This window comes from Malaya genurostris, chromosome 3 (assembly GCF_030247185.1).
Source record: "Malaya genurostris strain Urasoe2022 chromosome 3, Malgen_1.1, whole genome shotgun sequence".
Classification (NCBI taxonomy): Eukaryota; Metazoa; Arthropoda; class Insecta; order Diptera; family Culicidae; genus Malaya; species Malaya genurostris.
Window position 1 is genome coordinate 95,076,652 of NC_080572.1, and position 22,820 is coordinate 95,099,471.

At 40.3% G+C, this 22,820-nt stretch overlaps 1 protein-coding gene across 4 annotated transcripts in view; it reads right to left on the reverse strand.

The window, feature by feature from the left end:
* Nucleotides 1-168: 168 nt before the first annotated feature.
* The window catches only part of LOC131435637 (uncharacterized), a 52,088-nt gene continuing 29,436 nt past the window's right edge, over nt 169-22,820 (reverse strand). Inside the window, exons 1-4 of one of the 4 annotated variants that reach the window (XM_058603736.1) lie at nt 13,950-14,320; nt 2,875-3,214; nt 803-2,811; nt 529-744 (exon numbers count right to left, since the gene is read on the reverse strand). In XM_058603736.1, coding sequence (XP_058459719.1) covers nt 671-744; nt 803-2,811; nt 2,875-3,214; nt 13,950-13,989 — 2,463 coding nt within the window. In that variant the 5' untranslated portion in view covers nt 13,990-14,320 and the 3' untranslated portion in view covers nt 529-670. Of the gene's footprint in view, nt 2,812-2,874; nt 3,215-3,276; nt 3,450-13,949; nt 14,321-22,820 lie in introns of those variants that run through there. The other 3 variants (XM_058603733.1, XM_058603735.1, XM_058603734.1) reach the window with 3 other exon arrangements.

Sequence of the window (22,820 nt, forward strand, 5' to 3'; positions counted from 1 at the left end):
TTAGCAGTAACATTGCTAACATAATCAAAAACCTCAGTTTATCATGAATTTCGGAAAGAAAGAGCATTTGAACTGTAATAGTAAAATGATCAGAAGTTTCACTTCTATTTTATTAGTTTAATGACATATAAAATAGTAAACACTTTTTTACATAACGTGAAAGAAAGTTTGACTTATGGCAACGTTGAAATTTAGTTATTATTGTACAGAACACAGAAATAATTAAAATATATATTGGAAAAAGGGATCATTACAAAAAACGACTAGAATTTCCACGAATAATATTATTGTTCCTAATATTCTCGTCCGTCTATCGCCCTAATTGCGACCAAAACAAAATGTATTTAGCTATGATAAACTTACGACTATTCTTTGGCAAGCACATTTTCTAAGCTAAAGGTGTGTCAGCTTTGTCTTCCCTGTTTGATGAACTGGTCGGAATGCAACAGCAGCGGTGGCACTGTCGACGGCGGTGGCGGTGGTGATGGAGACGACTCATCCAGAGATCTGCGTGACAGTGATTGCATTGGAGTCGGTGTCGTCGAAACTGGTGACAGGGAAGATAACCGATCAGCCCTCTCCCGACGCAATTGGTCTAATATCATTGATGAGCTGGGCCCATCGAGTAGCGGACTGTTGTCGTCGAGTAACAGATCTTCGGACAGGGCATTCACGGACAGCCCATCATGAGGATGCTCTGCTCCTGTTCCCTGTTGTAGTTCTCCAGGAAGATAGTCTTTCCAGCTTCGGAAGAGATAGCGGGTAAATTTACGTAATTGTCTAAACTTACAATAAGTCGCACCTTCGGCCGACTGGAGCTGCTGAGTTTGAATGAGAAAACCTTTTTCTTTGAAGGTTTTCTCCAGTGTTTCACGTTGAGTGGTACGGCGTGAACGACGTCGCGCTCGACGTGCTTCACTTGACTCTGAACGGAGTAGACGCCGATGCTGATGGGAGGAACCACCTGGTGAAATCATACCGCTCAGATTAGCGGCACTAGGAAAATCTGGGATCTGTAAAATTTCATTACTCAATCCGAGCGATGGTGGTGGTAAATCGCAAGCGATTTTCTCAACCGGTGGTGTATTGAGAAAAGCTCCTGTAGTGGTCGTTGCATGAAGACTGCTCTGCTGCAGACTTTCTCGAGGAAAAAATTCATAACCACGCATCGATTTATCGCCGGTCCCGGAGTAATAACGGAAGTTTCCTCCGGAATCTACGCTGAGCATTTTTTTCTCTTGAAGGCACGGCTTTGCACCACCGGTGAATTTAAACTTACAGATGCTAACTTCTGTGGCCGGATTTGTACTGTTCTCCGCTGGTACGGGAGGAATAAATATGGCCGATCGTTTTCGCTTCTGAGTTGTTGGTGATGTCTTGTTTGTGGGTGAATGTGTGTCCGTAGCGACTTTCGCCGTATTTTCCGGCTTAATAAGTTGCGATATTGGTTTGGGGACTAGTGTTTGATGGTGCTCTCGTTTCGTTGTTGATGGTGATGAGGGAGGTGGGGTTGAGTTTTTTGTTGAATTTATTGGTGTTTTGGGAAGTATCGATTCGGTGGGAGTAGTTGGGACTGAGTTGGAGGTAGATGAGCTTGACTGACCAGGTGGTACTGTGCTGTTAGAATCAACCAGCTTCTGATAGTACAAAGCCATAGGATGAATAAAATTGCCCATGTTTGGCCAGTACATATATCCTGGGGGGGTTTCGGCCGTCGAAGGAGTTTCACCACTGGATGACGTTCCTACTGCTGTACTGTGAAGGTTCGTCAGTGACATTTTCATGTTTGCCGCAAGAACCTGATCTGTGTTGATGTCTGTTGGAGTGATAATTGGAGTAGGGCAGGAGGAATCAAACACCTCATCACTTTCGTCCTCAGAACTAGACAGTGCGAGTGGGTCAGCTCCACTATCCCGAACACAAAGATTGAGAGGTTCTTCACGTTTCACTTTACCATTGTCCATTGTTAGATTTTTTTCTGCGGACATCAATCGTCGTTCCAGCAAACTACTGCTTCTAGTTTGCGCTCTGTTTCCATTATTAGATTTATCAGGGGTAAAATCAGTTTTTGGAGTTCCCGGAAGAATGGTGCCATAATTTTTGTAAATAAGATGACAAATATCTGCTTTTTTAGGTTTCCTACCCCTTCTCGGTTTCGAATTATCCAATGTCATTTCACCCATGTACGGAAGGTCAGTATAACTAACCACCTTGTTCCGTTGGGTTTGCTGATTATTCGTACCACTTTTCGAGTTAGCCTCAGCACTAGTTTCGATATCATCTCGAACCGGAGCTAGTGAGACGCCTTCCTTTTGCAGTTCTAGAATTTTTTGCAACCAATTCCTCACCGTTTCATTAGTTTTATCTTCACGTTCCTGAAGGGCGTGTCTTTCCATTCTGCTCGACCGGTTTCCACTATGGTTTTTCTGCTGTTGTTGTTGAATGCGTTTAGTTGTAGCGATTTGGGTTGCCTCATAATGGTCCAGATATTCTGGTGGCAGAGCTTGATGGTGAAACCGTAGCTTGAGGGGCCCTTTGCGTCGCTGGCGTCCGGCTCCACCTGTCGATGTGCCACGGCGATTCGATAATCCGTTCGTAGTTTTTCTGGCAGCAGATAGCGAAGCAATTGAAGTATCTGGTAGCTCTGGCGAAAGGACTGATGTTGGCACAGCGATACGGTTCGGATGCTTCTGCGTTGGTGGGGGTGTAGGCGATGAACACATTGACTGAGAAGCTGTGACAACACTAAGCTCATTATCGTTCTGATTGTCGTTGGTTCCGCCAGAGATGAGTGGATCATCCGAGCTGCGCCTGTGAGAAAATGTAAGAAATCGAAATAATTTCCGTCTGCCATGTATGACAAAAAATACTTACAGAAACTGACTTCCAATATTGTTTGTACTCCAGGGGTACAAATCTCGATCCACCTCCTCCAGTTTACCACTCTCGTTAGCTTCAATAAGCTCGTTTGTCTGATTTAGTTTGATGTCATCCACCACCGACGCACTGCCAAGTGGCACCGAGCCATTCCCGGTGACTTGATTATGTTGAAGCACTTGAAGATGGTTGATGTTTATATGAGAGTTGTAGTTATGAGTCTGAATTCCAGAGATAATCAATGACGGCGTTGAGGTAATATCCTTATCGTTTCCTACAACACTTGCTCCGAGAAGACCAAATTCTTCTTTAGAGAAATCTTGCATGCCACCACCAACTGAAAAGAAAAAACAATCGTCTTCAATTAAATTTCACAGTTAATGATAAAATCGACCCAACTCTAAACATTTCTATATTTTGCAACATATTTCCAAACGGTTCCTAAACATTTTGAGCAACCACGTAGCAATGTCTCGAGATTTAAACTTCCTACTAGGCCTAGCGAAACAACACTTGACGGATTGCAACAATTCCATATATTTTGCTTTCCGGGAAAACGCGCTCTCGCGATCGTGCAGTACTCTCAAAAGGCAGAGAAAATTCGAAAAATGGATGAAAATAGAACAAAACAGTGGTTAGAGTGGCATATTTTCGGGCCGCTCCACCCGCTACAACGCATAGGGGTACGGCCATAATACGCGCTAGAGCTGGCGCGGGAAATTCAAACACCCGCCGAATGGTCGGAGATGACCGTATGCACGATAGAGCATATCCAAGCTACACACAGCGCTGGTCATTTGCCCGTCTCGAAGCCCCATCGGGGTCCTAGCCAAGGCGGTTGTAGAAGCATGATTCATCGGTAAGATTTAAAAATAGCAACTATCAAGCGCACCGTGCGAATTTTACCCAAATCGTGATAATTTGTGTTTCCATGCAGTGCTCTATGCGTGCAGTAGCTTCTACATCGAGCACGTTGAATGCAATCAATCGGTTTATGATTCATAAGAGAATACGACTTGGCGAATTAAAAACAATATCTTGTGCATTACCATGCGCGAAAGCGTGCAGTTGGGGATATTTGATGACATTTATTACTCATCTGATTATAATCGATGTTCGAAGGCTACTGGTCCTAACTAAGAAAAACCTTTTTTTAATCCACCTAGTGGTGTAATGATGCCTTTCTCATATTACTTATATTTTCAATAATATCACTAGAAGATTTCAAGTGATTGCATAAACTTTCTATATGAAAAAGGCAATAAGTGTACTTTTATACAAAAGCATCGTTATCATGATCTTTTAATAACACTCATAAGTAGGTACAAATTGATAATTTTAATATGGCAACCCTGCACGCTATACAAAATTGAACAAATCACGCTGCGAACGGAGCAAAGCTGCACGTACCGTCACGTACTAGCTTTGCATTGTCATTTTGAATGAGGATTTGAATTTTTTGACACTCTTCGCCCTATAATTTCGGAACTGAAAGTCGGATCAGGATGAAATTACATAGTATATTTGAAGACAATGAGAGCTTTAATTGGAATCATGATTCGTGAAAGTCGGCCTCACCGTTGCTGAGAAATCGAAGTGAGTTCCGTTTTTGGAGATTTTCTTTACTATTATCGGTGCTTTCAAAAGCGGAAACCGAGGACTAGTAGTGCCAAAACAGTTTTATATATTTACTTACTAACAAGATCTACCAACTAGATGAATTTAGCAGTAAGTTTTATAAAAATGTGCACCTCGTTTCGCTATCGCTTGTGAAAAAATACTCATGAAATTGGAAATTTGCACTGTAATACCGGAATCGGAAGTTGGATCTGGATCAACTATTCGGAGACTTTTTAAAGAATTTTAAGACCTTTTGTTTGCTTCTTAGTTTGTGAAAATCGGATAAAAAATTTCCCAGAAAATTGAATGCGCATTTTTTAATAAGTTAGCACATATTTCCCTGTAATTCCGGAACCGGAAGTCGGATCCAAATGAAATTCAAGAAAATTGTATGAAGCTATAATACCTTTCATTTGAATCTAAGTTTGTGAAAATCGATTCAGCCATCTCTGAGAAACGTGTGTGACTATTTTTTTCCTTTTTTGGTGCATATCACCCTGTAATTTCGGAACCGGAATCCATATGAAACTCAGGAGTCGGATCCAAATGAAACTCAGGAACTTTATATGGGACCTTAAGACCTTTCATTTGAATTTATGTTTTTGAAAATCGGTTCCGCTGAGAAAATTGAGTGACATTATTTGTCACATACACACATACACAGAGAAAGAGAGAGATATTTTATGATCTCGACGAACTGAGTCGAATGGTATATGGCCTCGGTTGTAAAATCGGTTTTCACATCGATTGCATAGCCTTTCTATATGAGAAAGGCAAAAATATTGAAATTTCGAAACTTTTCTAAAAAATATAGACAGTAAACTAGACCATCACCCCGGGGAATTGGGTTTGTAATGTGTGTTTGATTGCTAGTTGAGGATCTCATTTAGGATAAAAAGTTCATCTGCAGAGAACTGCAAAGACATTCCAAACTTTTTCTTATCCATACGATACGTTTTTCTCTAATATCAGGCAACTAGCAACAGGGTATCTGGAATAATATTTTTTTAAATTTCATCGAAATCGAAAACGGTTTTTCTAATCGATTTTAAATTGCGATACTACATGTAACCATGAGCATTAGGCAATAGTACTAAACTGGCATGAACATCAACACTAATAGTACATAAATGTCATAAAGCATTACGTTGAAACCGTATATTAGTAATTTAAATGTATGAAAACACTGCAGTTACGTAAGGCTAATATTACATTTTCAAGCACTAGTGGTTTTCTGCTGTAAATATTCATTTAACGCTATTATCGATTGAATATAATGTTTTTTTTTTTTATTCAAGAATATAATGTTTAAGGCACACTGCTTAAGCTCTAAGATGCCAAGGGCTTTTACTAATTTAAAGTTTACGACTAACTTAAAACTAGGGTTGTATCATTAAGTAATGTCATATTTGGGTCGCAGTGGTTGACTTTGGCAGATCCAGCCTTCATGTGGTGATCGGCCGGTGAATTGAATATTTCATGAGAGTCTTCCATATGGCGTTGGTGAATATTCATGTTGGCCGCATTCTTCGGTCCGTGTGGGTCCGCGGGAAACACCCCCAGGTTACGAATACCCGGCGGGTGGCCCGCATGCTGTTGATAAGTTTCCGTGGGCGATGATGGTGTTGTTACAGAAAAAAATGAAAAAAAAAATATAGCGAAGTAAATATTGCGGAAAACGGAGTAAAAAGGGGATATGGGAATGAAATGACTAAAACGACAGAGATCTAATTAGTTGACATCGAGATGGTGAAGAGACGGGGAGGGGGGAAGCGAAGGTTAGTGACAGCAAAAAGATCTTGTTAGTTCCGATGAAGATGGTGGACAGATGAGGAATCGGGATAATCGGCGGAAGTTAGTGTCGAACCTGCAGTTGAGAAATAATTCTTAGCCACAGTTGAAACAACGTCGATAAATAGGAGGAACTTTCTAAGCCAGATGTAACAGATTACACTTGTATATTAATGTGTTTGAGAAACTGGTATATGAGAAGCATATATGAACTATCCCGACTCGCCAACACATCCCGAACCGGAACCTCAGGCGGTCTACCTCGGGCCCTGAGGGATTCCAGTAGCTTCGACCTGGCGTCGCGATACTCTACGCACGACCACACGACATGCTCGATGTCCTGATAACCGTCGCCACAGGTGCAGAGCCCGTTCTCCACGATCCCGATACGCCGGAGATGTGCGTTGAATGTATAGTGATTTGACATGAGTCGTGACATAACGCGAATGAAATCACGACTCACGTTCATCCCCTTGAACCACGGTTTCGTTGATACCTTAGGAATAATGGAGTGTAGCCATCGTCCCAGTTCGTCATTCGTCCATGAAGTTTGCCAACTTTCGAGAGTTTTCTGACGAGAAATACTGAAAAATTCATTGAAGCAGATTGGTCTTTCATAAATATCACCTTCTAATGCGCCCACTTTAGCCAATGAGTCTGCCTTTTCATTGCCCGGAATGGAACAATGCGAAGGGACCCAGACTAACGATATTAAATAAGACCGTTCAGATAAAGTACTCAAATGTTCCCGTATTTTCCCCAGGAAATATGGGGGATACTTTCCTGGCTTCATTGCCCGGAGAGCTTCTATTGAGCTTAGACTGTCCGTGACAATGAAGTAATGGTCTTTGGGCAACGTTTCAATGATCTCGAGGGTGTACTGAATAGCAGCTAATTCTGCGACGTAAACTGAAGCCGGATCACTGAGTTTGTAAGAAGCGGTGATGTTTTGATTGAAGAGGCCGAAGCCTGTGGACTCGTTGATGTTTGATCCGTCAGTGTAAAACACTTTTTCACAGTTGACTGTTCTAAATTTATTATAAAAAATATTTGGGGCCACTTGAGGGCGCACGTGAGCCGGAATTCCACGAATTTCTTCTCTAATGGATGTGTCGAAAAACACAGTAGAATCAGAAGTATCCAAGAAATGAGCACGGTTGGAAACAAACAAAGAAGGATTAATATTCTGAGCCATGTAATCAAAATACAAGGACATAAAACGGGTTTGAGAATTAAGCTCAACTAACCTTTCGAAATTTTCAATCACCAGAGGATTCAAAATGTCGCATCGAATGAGCAAACGATATGAGAGATCCCAGAACCGGTTTTTCAATGGGAGAACACCCGCCAGCACTTCGAGGCTCATCGTATGAGTCGATTGCATGCAACCCAAGGCAATACGCAAACAACGATACTGAATTCTTTCCAGCATGATGAAATGAGTGTTCGCCGCGGATCGGAAGCAAAAGCATCCGTATTCCATCACGGACAATATCGTTGTTTGGTACAGCCTGTTCAGGTCTCCTGGATGGGCACCCCACCACGACCCGGTTATTGTACGAAGAAAGTTGATTCTTTGTTGGCATTTTCTTTTCAGATACCTAATGTGACATCCCCAGGTGCCTTTGGAGTCGAACCAGACCCCGAGATATTTAAATGTGAAGACCTGAGCTATGGTTTCACCCCCTAGTTGAAGCTGTAATTGTGCTGGTTCTCGCTTTCTCGAAAATACAACCAGCTCAGTTTTCTCCGTAGAGAATTCGATACCCATTTGAAGAGCCCATGTGGATAAGTTGACAAGAGTATCTTGTAACGGCCCTTGCAGATCGCCAGCTTTGGGTCCTATAATAGACACAACGCTGTCGTCGGCAAGTTGTCTTAGCGTGCAAGATGTGTTGATACATTTATCGATGTCGTTTACGTAAAAATTGTATAGAAGGGGGCTTAAGCATGAGCCCTGAGGAAGACCCATGTAACTGAATCGTATTGTCGACAAATCACCATGCGCGAAATACATGTGTTTCTCAGACAATAGATTATGTAAAAAGTTGTTCAAAACTGGCGAAAGACCATGCTGATGCAGCTTCTCAGATAGGATATTTATAGAAACTGAGTCAAAAGCCCCCTTAATGTCAAGGAAAACTGACGCCATTTGTTCCTTACGAGCAAATGCCATTTGAATTTCTGTTGAGAGCAACGCAAGACAATCGTTCGTTCCTTTACCCCTGCGGAAACCAAATTGTGTATCTGAAAGTAAGCCATTAGTTTCGACCCAATTGTCTAGACGGAAGAGAATCATTTTTTCGAACAATTTCCGGATACAGGAAAGCATAGCAATCGGCCGATACGAATTGTGATCGGAGGCTGATTTTCCTGGTTTTTGAATGGCGATCACTTTCACTTGTCTCCAGTCATGTGGAACAATGTTGTCCTCAAGGAACTTATTGAATAAACTCAACAAGCGCCTTTTGGCGGGGTCTGGCAGATTTTTCAACAAGTTGAATTTTATTCTGTCTAATCCCGGGGCTTTATTGTTACATGACAAGAGTGCAAGTGAGAGCTCTACCATCGAAAACGGTGTTTCGTTTGTATTTGGTGTCGCGGCGCGGGTGATCTTCTGTTCCGGAACAGAGTCTGGGCATACTTTTTTAGCGAAATCGAATATCCAGCGGTTGGAATATTCCTCGCTTTCATTCGTGGTGTTATGATTGCGCATTCGTCGGGCTGTGTTCCAAAGAGTACTCATAGATGTTTCTTTCGTTAAGCCGTCTATAAACCGACGCCAGTAACCGCGTTTCTTAGCTCTAATCAAGTTTTTAATTTTAACGTCTAACGCCGCGTAATTCCGGTAATTATCAGGTGTTCCATTTTTTCTGAATATTTTGTACGCGGAGGCTCTCTCCGCGTTTAAATTTGTGCACTCTTTGTCCCACCACGGGTTGGGAGGACGGATGTTAGTTTTCGCGCCGGGTACACGTTTCGTCTGAGCTTGAGTCGCGGTGTCGAGAATCAAGCCAGCCAAAAACGTGTACTCTTCCTCCGGAGGAAGTTGTTGAGTTCTTTCAAGTTTCTCAGACATCGAGGTCGCATAGCTATTCCAATCAATATTTCGTGTGAGGTCATACGAAACATTGATTGCCTTCGATGGTTTTGAGCCGCTGGTGATTTATATTACGATCGGTAGATGATCGCTACCGTGGGGATCAGGAATTACCTCCCACGTGCAATCCAACCGTAGCGATGTCGAGCAAAGGGATAAATCCAGCGCACTTGGTCTTGCTGGTGGTGCAGGAATCCGTGTCATTTCTCCCGTATTCAAGATTGTCATATTGAAGTTGTCGCAGATATCATGGATCATAGTTGATCTGTTATCATCGTGAAGACAGCCCCATCCCGTACCGTGTGAGTTAAAGTCTCCTAAAACCAACGTCGGTGCAGGAAGGAGCTCTACGATATCACTGAGCCACCGATGCCCAACCGAGGCTCTTGGGGGAATGTAGATGGAAGCAATGCAAAGGTCCTTACCTTTGATTGTAACATGACATGCGACAACTTCAATACCTGGTATCGAGGGGAGGTTAATGCGATAGAAAGAATAGCACTTTTTGATCCCCAAAAGTACTCCTCCATAGGGATTATCTCGATCCAGACGAATAATGTTAAAATCGTGAAAGTTTAAGGGTATTTCAGAAGTTAGCCAAGTTTCGCACAATGCAAATGCGTCACATTTCAGATTGTTTACTAGAAATTTAAATGAATCTATTTTTGGGATAATACTTCTGCAATTCCACTGTAAAACAGTGATTAGATCCGTGACCTCGGTGGATGATTTAGCCATCGAAAGATACAATCGCTGAAAGAAGGGGCCAATTTGCAGTCAACTGCTTCAAATATGTTTTTACTGTTGGCATGAAAGCAATTAAAATGCTTCTAAGAGGGTCTGAAATATTGAAAGTTGTAAAAATCCAGTCCACAACATCAGAGAACTTTATAAGTCCAGCACCTAGTTGGTTCTCTGGTGGATTTTCAGGGACGCTTGGGGATTTTTTAGTCCCTGGAAGCGGTGGGAATTCCATCTCGGAATTGAGTTTTCCGAGACCAGGAGCTTTTTGCTTCGGTGATTTTTCCCGATTCCCGTTAGCTGTAACTTTTCGAAGCCCTTCGGAAGACACCTTCGAACCCTTACTAGGTAGCTTATGAGAAGATTTATTCATTCTTTTCCTACAGCTATGAGGGACCGCTGAAGATGGACCTTCCAAAGGGTCGTCAGAATCGCTCTCGTCAGTTGACAAGCAGGCATATGGATTCGTTGCCTGTTTAGGAGGGGTGGCACTCTTAACCATCTCGGCAAAGGAACGCTTGGAGTGTTCCTTCAGGGAACGCTTCATCCGATCTCCTCGCAGTTTGTAAGCGGGACAGTCAGAGAGGTCATGCGGACCCTCCTTACAGTAGAGACACTTTTCAGCATCCTTACCGCAAGAGCCGTCCGCATGAGCTTCCCCACAGTTAGCACAACGTGGCTTATTGCTGCAATGAGTAGCTGTATGCCCCAGTTGTTTGCAATTGGTACAATTCATTATCCGGGGTACAAATAGACGAACAGGCAAACGAACCCGGTCCAAGAGGATGTAGTTGGGCAATGCCGAGCCGGCGAAGGTCACACGATAAGAGTCTGATTGGGGATAAGACTTTGTTCCATCCCCGGCGATCGATACTGAATGCAATCGCTTGCAATCCAGTATCTTGACATTCTTAAGTGAGGGGTCTTTAAAACAACCCGCCCCGTACTTAAGAATATCCTCGCAAGTCAAACTCGAATCGGTGACCACACCGTCGATTTCGACTTCACGAGCTGGCACGTAGACGCGGTACTCCAGCGTAAAAGGATCCTTTTGAACAAGCTCATTAGCCTGTTTTGAGCTGGTAAACAGGACCCTGAGCTTGCCTGGCCGTATTCTATCTATACTTTTTATGGTATTATATCGCGAATTCAGGTCCCGCGATATTTTTAAAATATTCAGTTTTTTTCCTTTGATTTGGTCCGGAAATAGACCGCGTAAGGCCCGGCCGGTAGTGCGAGCCCATCAGGATAGCTCTTTATGCGGGACTTTTCACTGACAAGGGAAGTCTCCATTTGAACATCGGGAGCGGGGGGGGGGCAGGATTTAAAATAGGCATAGCGGAACTACTTCCGCGCAAAAACAAATGATTCGGGGGGAAATATAATGGTCAAATAAAGAAATAAAAATAAACGACGTAAAGGTACTTAACTAAGATCCAACGGGGGACACCAAGCTGGACGTCGTCGATCGGCGTATCGCCGCTTTGATGGTGTGCAAAAAACCTCCGAGAGGAAAAGGCACACTTATTTATAATCCTCACACAATGGCCGCTTGTTTATAATCCTCACACTTGGCCTTGATCGGCGAAACAATAATCGGCTAACGGTACCGTTTCGATCGACCGCTCGCAATAAGGCACTGTTCTATTATATAATGCGAAAAAAAAAACCTCTCAGAGGAAAAAGCACTATTGTGTATCACACAATATCGTCCGACCACTTTATCACACACACACAACTGGTTTTCAATGCTTTCGCAGTAAATCCAAATCACGTCCGTTCGCTCGGAAGGTTGAAACGGCAATGAATATAATGTTATTATTATCACAATGAGACTTAAATTGAACAGATATGCAATTACTTTTCTGTGTAGTTATTTTGTTCATTTTATTTTCTCTACATTTCTGTTGGCATCACTGGGAGTACGATGCGGTGTTTAAGTGTTGTTCTTAAAAAAGTCTAATTTCAATGTGTTGTTTGATACGTATAGGTAAAAATTTTATCGGAACAGTTATTTTGAGTTATAGTGGAGGTGTGGCAAGTGTGTGTTTAGTAGAGAGAGTGCTATTTATTGAATATATTTGATTCTCAAAACTAAAAATGCTCAAGCGGCGGAAACTGAGAATATTAACCGTTCGAAGCGCCATCATTGTCGGTGTTATCAGATTTCTATGGAATGTGTGAAAATCTACAAGTCAATCGTGTTATTCAACATGAAAATCTAAAATTGGTCTCATCTCGCGTTCCTAAATTTAACAGCAATGCGAAAAGGAGTAAAAGGGTACTGGTGAGATCTTTCTTTAGAGATATTTTTTATTTTTCTTATATAAAATGCCTTATTATTTCTCTCCTGAGTATCGAAAATCAGCTTTTGTTGAGATCATATTGTTTACCAAAACAAATCCATGTTGTGTTTGATTCAACGTTAAACACGGTATTGCAACAACAAATCATATCATCAAACACAGACCTTAACCAAAGACTTCATATTAACAAGATATCCAGCTCTCACATTTCTAGAACAAATCATTGGCAACACCCTTTTTTTGCGAGCATGGCACCCTCACGCGAGTTCGCATCGAATCTCGTACATAGAAGTATGGGAAAGAAATGTCAAATTCGTGCGCGCCAAAATAGTAGCACTGCGCACTCATACAATTGACAAGATATGTTGAATGTGATGCCGTGCGATGGCGTTGCTGAACTGAAGATTGATTCCGCTCAAAGCTGACAGGGTCTGCCTTAACAAATGAGGTTACCACAACACAAAAGATATTTATATAATTTGAACTATACCAGTTGCCATTTTTAATTATGCGGGGAGTTATGCTAAAATGGATTATAAACAAACCGTTCCTTTTATCGTTTATCGCTAAAAATTGTTTGAGAAAATTGCCAGTTTTGTATGATTTTTATCCTCGAAATACCATTCCTGTGGACGTAAAGGTATGGTTCCGATTTATTCGGGTAATTTTCGAAATAATGTAGTCGTTGAAATATTATTTCAATAAGTCGATTGTTTCGGCCGCAGTATGACAAGTGGTACCATCCTGTTGAAACGAAATTTTGTCCGCGTTCATATTTTGAAGATTTGCCAACCAAAAATCATTGCTCATGATTCTGTATCGATTGCTGTTCACGGTAAGGGGCTGTCCATAAAAGACGTCACGCCGCAAGGGGGAGGGGAGTGTTTCATAAAACGTGACCTTTTGTGACAAGGGGAAGGGGGGGAGGTTTTTGGAATGTGACGTCCAATATTTTCAATGAGCGCATTTTTGAAATACCTAATTATATTACTGATTTGCCCTATTTCCTGAAAAAATCACCACAATAAACGTTTACATTTTATAGAAAAACGTGTATTTGTTGATGTAAAAGCTTCTTCTTGTAAATTCGGAAATGAATGATACAGGAAATCATTTCTGTTGTGATCAGCAATAGTGCACGGAGTGCACGTAAAAAAGTCGCTGACTTTTCAGCTGCCGCATATCTCTAGCAACATTCACATCCTTTTTTATTTCATCGAAATTCATGTTGTCTGATAACATACGACGATAGAAAATTCGTCGGCAAATGTCCGTCATTAAGTAGCGCATTGCGGTTCGTGGGAATTCAAAATACCAAAATATTCTATATAAATCTTTCAGTCTACTAAATGAGGAAACTCGTTGCTACGAAACTTTATGTGGTGTGAAAAGTATTGCTTTTGAGGATATCTTACTAGCTCAGTAAACAAGTGGCTATCGTCGACTTCCCGGGAACAATTTTATGGTGTATTCATATAGGAGAACGAAATACGAGATCATGAAATGATAGTTACCCGAAAAAAGCAACTCTGGCAACATTTCCGATACAATCATCGGGTAGGAATTTCTGGCAAAGTCCGACTTTTCACTTAATTCACGCAATGCATTCGCCGGGCACTTAGCAGTATTAACTAGGTTGAATCTGAACTTCTCATGCGCAGCTTAGTCTTCTGCACAAAATCATTAGCACGTTTCACTGACAATTATGACAAATTAACTGAATAGAACAACAGATACTACACTGTTGCTAGTGGGCATCCATATAAGGTAATCACTTTCCACCTCATTCAGGGTGGAAGAAAAGTAAACTTGTAGAGTAACCGTTAACGGCACTGATGGGCCGGAGATCGTGTATTTTCCGACACGTCAACGTCGCGACGTGATGCGAGTCGAGCTAAGACTAGATCTAGCTGAAAATCGTCCGAAATAACGTTTCAAAAGGGAAATCAAAACACACACCGTCGTCCCGACCCTGCTTCGCTGGCGGACACCTGCCACCATTTCCGCGGCCACTGCTTTCAACGCCGCCGGGTAGTTGGCGTTTTTCTTCCTGCTCCCGTACCCGTACGAGGGAGAATCCCTCGCACAAGCTATTCATTCACGGTTCCGTAAGTAACCGGCTTGGCACACTGTTGTGGAGGTGCAGAGTACATCTGCGCGATGGGACACAAAAATGTAATGATACGGCGCACCATGCGTTCCCTTCGGAACTCATTCGAGAAGCACAGGGAAGTTAGAATGATTGAAAACACGACAAATGCAGAAATACGATGCCATCGAATGCTGCAGATTTTTTTTTCGTATCTGTGATGATCAGTTACGAGTTGATGAGTGTGAGAATTTTTCTTAAGTTACTTATAAGAATGTCGACACAAAAAAGTGCAAAATCTACCAAATGATCTGAAAAGCTATATTACTGGATTAAAACAATGCATTTTAGAGATGCAGAGTAAGCTCAGACTAAGAGTAACCTTAGACTCTTTCTTCTTACATGAGTTCAACCAATAGCTTTCTTATATTGAATAAAAGTGATGAGCTGAGACAAACAAACCTGAAATAATTAGAAGATCATGTTCAAAATAAATGTATTTTTTTTACCTTTTTTTGTATATATAAAAAATAGGTATAGAAATCGCTCAAACTTTCGAAAATTTTTCCGAGGCCCGGAGGGCCGAATGTCATATACCAATCGATTCAGCTCGACGAACTGAACAAATGTCCGTGTGTATGTATGTGTGTGTGTGTGTCTGTATGTGTGTTGTCAACTAAGAGATCGAGATCTCAGAGATAGCTGGACCGATGTTTACTTTTTGAGTTATACGAAGTTTTATGTCAAAATTTTCTGTTTTTTGACAGTATCTGTCACATTTGACCTTGAAAACAAAATATGTTTCCAGACTTAGATTTCGCACGGTAATACCTATCCAACAAGCCATAGATTGTTAAAATCCGTCCATTTTTAACGGAGATATCGAAATTTTGGTGTAAGCGACTTTTCCCCCTATTCCAGCAGTAGGATATTTGAGCGCTGTCTGGCAAAGAAATGCTTGGGAGCAACATAAAACACGATTTTTTATACTGTTACATACATTTGTTTTCAAGTACTCAAAAGACTGCGTACAGTATCCTTTTTCATAACATTTTGCCTCGGACCGATTTTAGCACGGTTCGTTTTTGGCAACATAATTGTTCGAATATGCCATATGTAAACCAAATGATGGCAGTATTTTCCAGTTGAAAGCAGTATCGAATCGTTTCTCAAAGCTCAATCGTTTTCTAAAAAAGCCAGATCTACGAAGACAAAATTAATGAATTTTATCCAATTCTGACTTCCGATTCTGGAATTACAGAATGATGAATTTTTAAAATTCAAACCGGCCTTGGAAGTACCCAAAATTACCGTAAACTCTAAAGTGGAACTTACTTCGACATATCATGGAATGTTCAATCGATTGTCACACTTTTAGATTCAAATTCGATCCGATTTGCAGTTTCGATATTACAGAGTAATGAGTGATTAAAATCTCAAATTGCCACTTAAATCGACGGTCATTAAAATAATGTCACGAGAACTGAAACGCCGAAGAATATTCATGCAAAAAACACATGCGGATTGATAAAAAAAAGGTACCATCGCACTGCTAGGTGGATTAAGCACGTTTTATTTAATGGAATTTATAATAAATCGCTTGATAAAAACAGTGTTTAGATTAACTAATAAATACCAACATACTAATATGATATTCGAAATGTATTAGGTTTAAAGTACTATGTATTGTGGATGCTACGGCGAAGAAAAACTTATGTATACTGCCTTATGAAATAAACGTATTTATTGAAAAAAAGGTATTTTGTTTTGTTTTTCACTTAAAATATGTATTATTGGCAGCGTCATATAAATGGTTCAATGCAAATATTGGTTAAATGTAACTCATATGAAACTGGATAAAAATTCAAGTAAAACATCGAATATAGAATTTTAAGAGCAAACCTTAAACATCCCTAATGCACGATCTTTATACTATATTCATTACGACAAATACCGGATAATAATATAATCGTGTTTGCTTTTATCATTTTAGTTTAACAAATTGATGGGTAGTTGAAGACGAAATTCAAATGGCTCCGATAAGAAAATTGATATACTTTAGTCTTCGACTCGTCAGTACATAACAGTTTATGTTGAACTGTTATGTGACCCAGTAGTTTAACATAAACCGCTAGGCAGATATAAAGTTTCTGCTACTTGCAGAACACTTATTTTATTTGCACCGAAGTGCAATATCTTACCTGACGTGCCGAACGTAAACTATTTTCGGCATATACTGGCCGGTTCAGGTTTTGGTCATTCAGTTGTCCCGGGTTGGTGGTTCAATGCATAGGACGCTGGTCTTACAAGCCAGTTGTCGTATGTTCGAGCCCCTACCTGGAAGGATTCTTAGTGTCAGTAGGATCCATAGTACTAGCCATGCAATGATTCTGTTCACTAAGAATCGGCTGCGAAGTCTGTTGAAACAGAAAGGCCAAATTCCACAAAAGGAATGTAATGCCAAGACTTTGCTTTTTCATTCAGTTCAACATAAACTGTTATATACTGACGAGTCGAAAACGAAACATAAAGTGTATGAAAATGGTTATGTGCTCTATGCACAAAAATAGGTGCCCTAGGCACAAAAATTTTCATAAGAATATTGAAAACTCCATCATTAACAGGATCCTACATGTTTTTAAGTTTCCTAATGATTAACTTAATTTCATCAAAATTCATCTCAGTAATATCACCTTGTAACAATACTTGAGTTGAAATATGGTCATATTTCAGTGAGAAATCGTTTTCTATAGGACTCACAACGTCCAAATTGAAATTCTGGACACTCTCAAACTACCGGACATTTGTATGAGTTTTCTCGTCGTTTATGAAACGTATTTGATTTTTTCTTTGAAAGCTGGAATTGGTTTCTGCGGTTTCCTAAGAAACTTATATGATTTGTTCAACTTTTTAGAGAAATTCTTATTTTACAAAGAGAACGAATTGATTATTATTTTCCTCGTGTAGATCCTTCACTATTGATTCCATAGCAGAATAACAAAAACGTTGATATGGCCGTAATTGAGGTCGACAATAAAGAGCCTATTTAGTGTGCGCTTTTGGGACTGTTGGATTACTAGCTTCAATTATTTAATGATTTAAATGATCTGTTGCTGCATCGAAGTATCCCAAATAAGAGATCTGTATCCTAACAAACTATTGTTATATCGTTTATTCTATCCCGGGTTCAACCTAATTATAGTTAACGTTCACCGGGACTACCAAACTAGCTCTATGGTAGATGAATATAAAACTAACTAGATTATTAAGTTAATGCCTTAAAAATAACTTAATTCAAATTAAAACTCTCAATGTTATTTGAAGATGATCTAAGTAAAATCTAAGACATCATATTATCAGTATATCTAGCTCTAACACTATACGAACAAATCACAAGCGACATACTTTTTTGCGAGCATGACACCCCCAGCGAGTACGCATTGTCACGTATTTTCCACGAAATAATCCATTCCAACATTCAAATCATTTGACCCAGAAAGTCAATCTCCGCATCGAAATGTAGTACCCTGACTTTGCTTTTCGCATTCAAAACAAACGAAGAGAGAGGAAGTATTTTTGTCTTTCACTTCAACAAAAGAGAGTATCAACGTCAACGTCACTCTTTCCATATGACAAGACGAAACCAAAATGACATTTGCATGTAAATTTAGTCGATATTGCTTCTTCAATACATTGAAAATCTGTGAAGTTTAGCCGTAGAGAGAGTCCAAAATGTATTAAATCAAAGTTATTACACTCTAGCACCTCTTTGGAAATCCAAACTACCATAAATACGAGCACCAATATGTAACAATCATTGTGTATTAATACTGCACAGCGAAAATGACTGAACACAATCTTGAAACGATTATTCTCCGCTTTAGTCGTTGACAGGAATTGGAACTTTCTGACCCTATGTGCGGGGTTGGGAATCGAACCCAGGCGGGCTGCGTGAAAAGCATCGACTTACCCATCACGCTATATCTGTCCTCCAATGTGCCATTTATTTTTCGTCAATGAAATTGACTTTTATTAACGTTGCTGCGCACCCATACATTTTTTTTTTTTTTTCATAAATACGTTTATTTCATAGGCAATATACATAAGTTTTTCTTCGCCGTGGCATCTACAATACATAGTACTTTAAACCTAATACATTTCGAATATCCTATTAGTATGTTGGTATTCATTAGTTAATCTAAACACTGTTTTTATCAAGCGAGTTGCTATTATAAATTACATTAAATGAAATACATTTATTTTGTACATGATCTTATAACTATTTCAGGTTTGTTTGTATCAGTTCATCACTTTTATTTAATATAAGATAGCTGGCTATTGGTTGAGCTCATGGAAGAGAAAACAATCTAACATAAAATAAAATTTAAATTGGAACTCCAATGGACTTAATGAAATAATAAAGAAGTTTCATGTAAGGAACGTCACGACTAGCAAGAATGTCGCGAACTGGGACATTGGATAGTCTACCTTGGGTACGCAAGGAATTTATTAGTTGAGATCTGACATCACGATACTCCACGCATGTCCAAACAACATGGTCAATATCGCGGTAACCTTCGCCACAAGCACAATGATTAGTCTCGGAAAGTCCAATTCGAAGGAGATGTGCATCTAACGTGTAGTGATTGGACATGAGTCTGGACATCACACGAATGAAATCTCTACTCACATCCAGTCCCCTGAACCATGCCTTTGTCGATATTTTAGGAATAATTGAGTGCATCCACCGACCCAGATCATCTTTATCCCAAGAAGCTTGCCAGCTGGCAAGTGTTCTTTGGCGAGACGCGCTATAGAATTCATTGAAAGCAATTGGTCTCTCATAAATTTCACCCTCAATAGCACCACGTTTGGCTAAAATATCGGCTCTTTCATTGCCTGGAATGGAGCAATGAGCCGGAACCCAAACTATTGTGATTTGATAATTATTATTCAATATGACGTTCAGGCACTGTTTTATTTTGCCCAAGAAAAAAGGTTCATTTTTGCCAGCAGCCTTTGAGCGAATGGCTTCAATTGCACTCAGACTATCTGTGAAAAGAAAATAATGGTTTGGAGATAATGTGACGATTATACTCAAACTATAATGAACTGCTGCTAACTCTGCTATATAAACAGATGCAGGTTCTTGAAGCCTAAAGGAGACCGAAACATTATTGTTGAACATACCAAACCCTGTCGCTTCTTCAATTCGCGATCCGTCCGTGTAAAACATTTTCTCAGAGTCGATATGCCTGAACTTACTTGTAAATATTTTTGGGATTTCCAACGAGCGTAGGTGTTCCGGAATTCCACGCACTTCGCGCTGCATGGATGTGTCGAAAAATAAAGTTGAGTCAGGGACATTTAGGAGGCTGACACGGATAGGAATATATCTTGAAGGGTTGATTTCCTGTGACATATGGTTAAAATATACAGTCATGAATCTTGTTTGAGATTGAAGCTCAACTAGCCTTTCGAAGTTATTAATAACTAGGGGATTCAGTACCTCGCATCTTATTAGCAGTCGCGACGAAAGCTCCCAAAAACGATCCTTCAATGGAAGAACTCCCGCCAGAACTTCAAGACTCATTGTATGTGTCGAATGCATGCAGCCTAAAGCAATTCGCAAACAACGATATTGAATTCGCTCTAATTTGATAATATGAGAGTTTGCAGCGGAACGAAAGCAAACGCATCCATATTCCATCACTGAAAGTATCGTTGTCTGATACAATTTTATTAGATCTTCCGGATGAGCACCCCACCAAGATCCGGTTATTGTTCGAAGAAAATTTACTCTTTGTTGGCATTTTGTTATCAGAAACCTAATGTGTCCTCCCCACGTGCATTTGGAATCAAACCACACCCCGAGGTATTTGAAAGTCAAAACCTGCTGGATCATTCTTCCCATCATATGGAGCTGAAGCTGCGCGGGATCATGCTTTCTTGAAAAGACGACTAACTCTGTTTTCTCCGCAGAGAATTCGATACCAAGATGAACAGCCCAATCGGACAAGTTATCTAAGGTATCTTGCAATGGTTTTTGCAGATCAATAGCTTTGGGTCCAGTAACTGAAACTACGCCATCATCTGCCAATTGTCTTAGTGTACATGGGGATACTAGACAGCTGTCAATGTCATTCACGTAAAAATTATAGAGGAGCGGACTGAGGCAAGAGCCTTGCGGTAGACCCATGTAGCTAATTCTGAATGTTACCAAATCGCCATGTGAAAAATGCATGCGTTTCTCTGACAAAAGGTTGTGCAAATAATTATTTATAACCGCTGGGAGTCCATGTTGGTGAAGCTTGTCTGAAAGAACATCAATGGAAACTGAATCAAATGCTCCTTTAATGTCTAAAAATACAGATGCCATTTGTTGCTTTTGAGCGAAGGCAATTTGGATGTCAGACGAAAGTAATGCAAGGCAATCATTCGTCCCTTTATTTCTACGGAAGCCAAACTGAGTATCTGACAACAAACCGTTCGTCTCGACCCAAGTGTCGAGACGTCGTAGAATAATTTTTTCGAACAATTTTCTGATGCAGGACAACATCGCGATGGGTCTATATGAGTTGTGATTGGAAGCTGGTTTCCCCGGCTTTTGAATGGCGATAACTTTCACTTGCCTCCAGTCAGGTGGAACAATATTTTGCTCAAGAAGCTTGTTGAACAATTCCAACAAACGTCTTTTTGCGAGGTCGGGCAGATTCTTCACCAAGTTGAATTTAATTCTGTCCAACCCAGGAGCGTTATTGTTACAAGACATGAGTGCTATGGAAAATTCCATCATAGAAAAGGGGCTATCAATGGAACCATTATTTGAAAAAGATTCCCTAATAATGCTATGCGTAGGAACAGAATCTGGACAAACTTTCCTCGCAAAATCAAATATCCATCGGTTCGAGTATTCCTCACTCTCATTTCCTACGTTACGATTCCTCATTCGTCTGGCCGTATTCCAAAGAGTGCTCATTGAGGTTTCTCTTGACAAACCTTCGACAAAATGTCTCCAATAGCTACATTTCTTGGCCCGAAGTATGCTCTTGTACTTGGTTTCTAAAGTCAAGAATTTTTCAAAATTCTGAGGAGTTCCTCCTCCTCGTTTTAAAAACATCTTGAAGGCATTTTGTTTCGCGTGCTTAGCATCTGAGCACTCTTTGTCCCACCAAGGGTTTGGAGGCCTTCTGTTAGACGATGGACCAAGAAATCGTTTGGTTTGGGCTTGTTCTGCGGCCTCCAGAATCGAACAAACGAGGAAGTCATATTCTTCAAGTGGAGGGAGCTCTTCCATTGAAGTTAAGGCACTTGAAATATTACTTTGGTATTTAATCCAGTCAATATTTTTTGTCAAATCATATGGAATATTAACTGAATTAGCAATGCCTTTGTTACTGCTAATTGAGATGATGATTGGTAAATGATCGCTACCGTGTAAATCAGGAAATACTTTCCAGGTGCAATCTAGTCGAATTGAAGTCGAGCAAAGAGATAAATCTAATGCACTTGGACGTGCAGGAGGTCTTGGGATCCGTGTCATGCTACCCATATTTAGTACCGTCATGCTAAAATTGTCGCAAATATTATATATTAAGGATGATCTGCTATCATTGTAAACGGAACCCCACATCATTCCGTGCGAATTGAAATCTCCTAAAATCAAACGTGGAGCAGGAAGGGCTTCGACAATTTCATTAAGCTGTCGTTGTCCAACTTGAGCTCTTGGAGGAATATATACTGAAGCAATGCAAATGTCCTTTCCTTTAATGTTTATTTGACAAGCAACAACTTCTATACTAGAAGTCGAAGGAATATTTAATCTATAAAAGGAATAACATTTCTTAATTCCTAAAAGCACTCCACCATACGGAGAGTCTCTATCGAGACGTATAATGTTAAAGTCATTAAAACTTAAGGCTATGTTTGATGTAAGCCATGTTTCGCACAAAGTAAATACATCACATTTTTGACTATGCAACAAAACTTTAAATGAATCAAGTTTTGGCATGATGCTTCGACAATTCCACTGCAGGACAGTGATTGAATCATTTGCGGCGGATGATAAATTATCCATCAAATGATACAAAACCTGAAAGAACTGGCCATTGAGCTGATAACTGTTTCAAAAAAGTTCTAGCTATTGGAAGGAATGCCGTTATGATAGTCTTTAGAGGTTCAGAAATATTGAATGCTGCGAAAATCCATTCTACAATTTCCGAAAACTTAAGTAATCCTGTTGGTGAATGTGAAACGGAGCCCACTGGATTATTGTCTTTCCTTGAGCTAGTTTCTG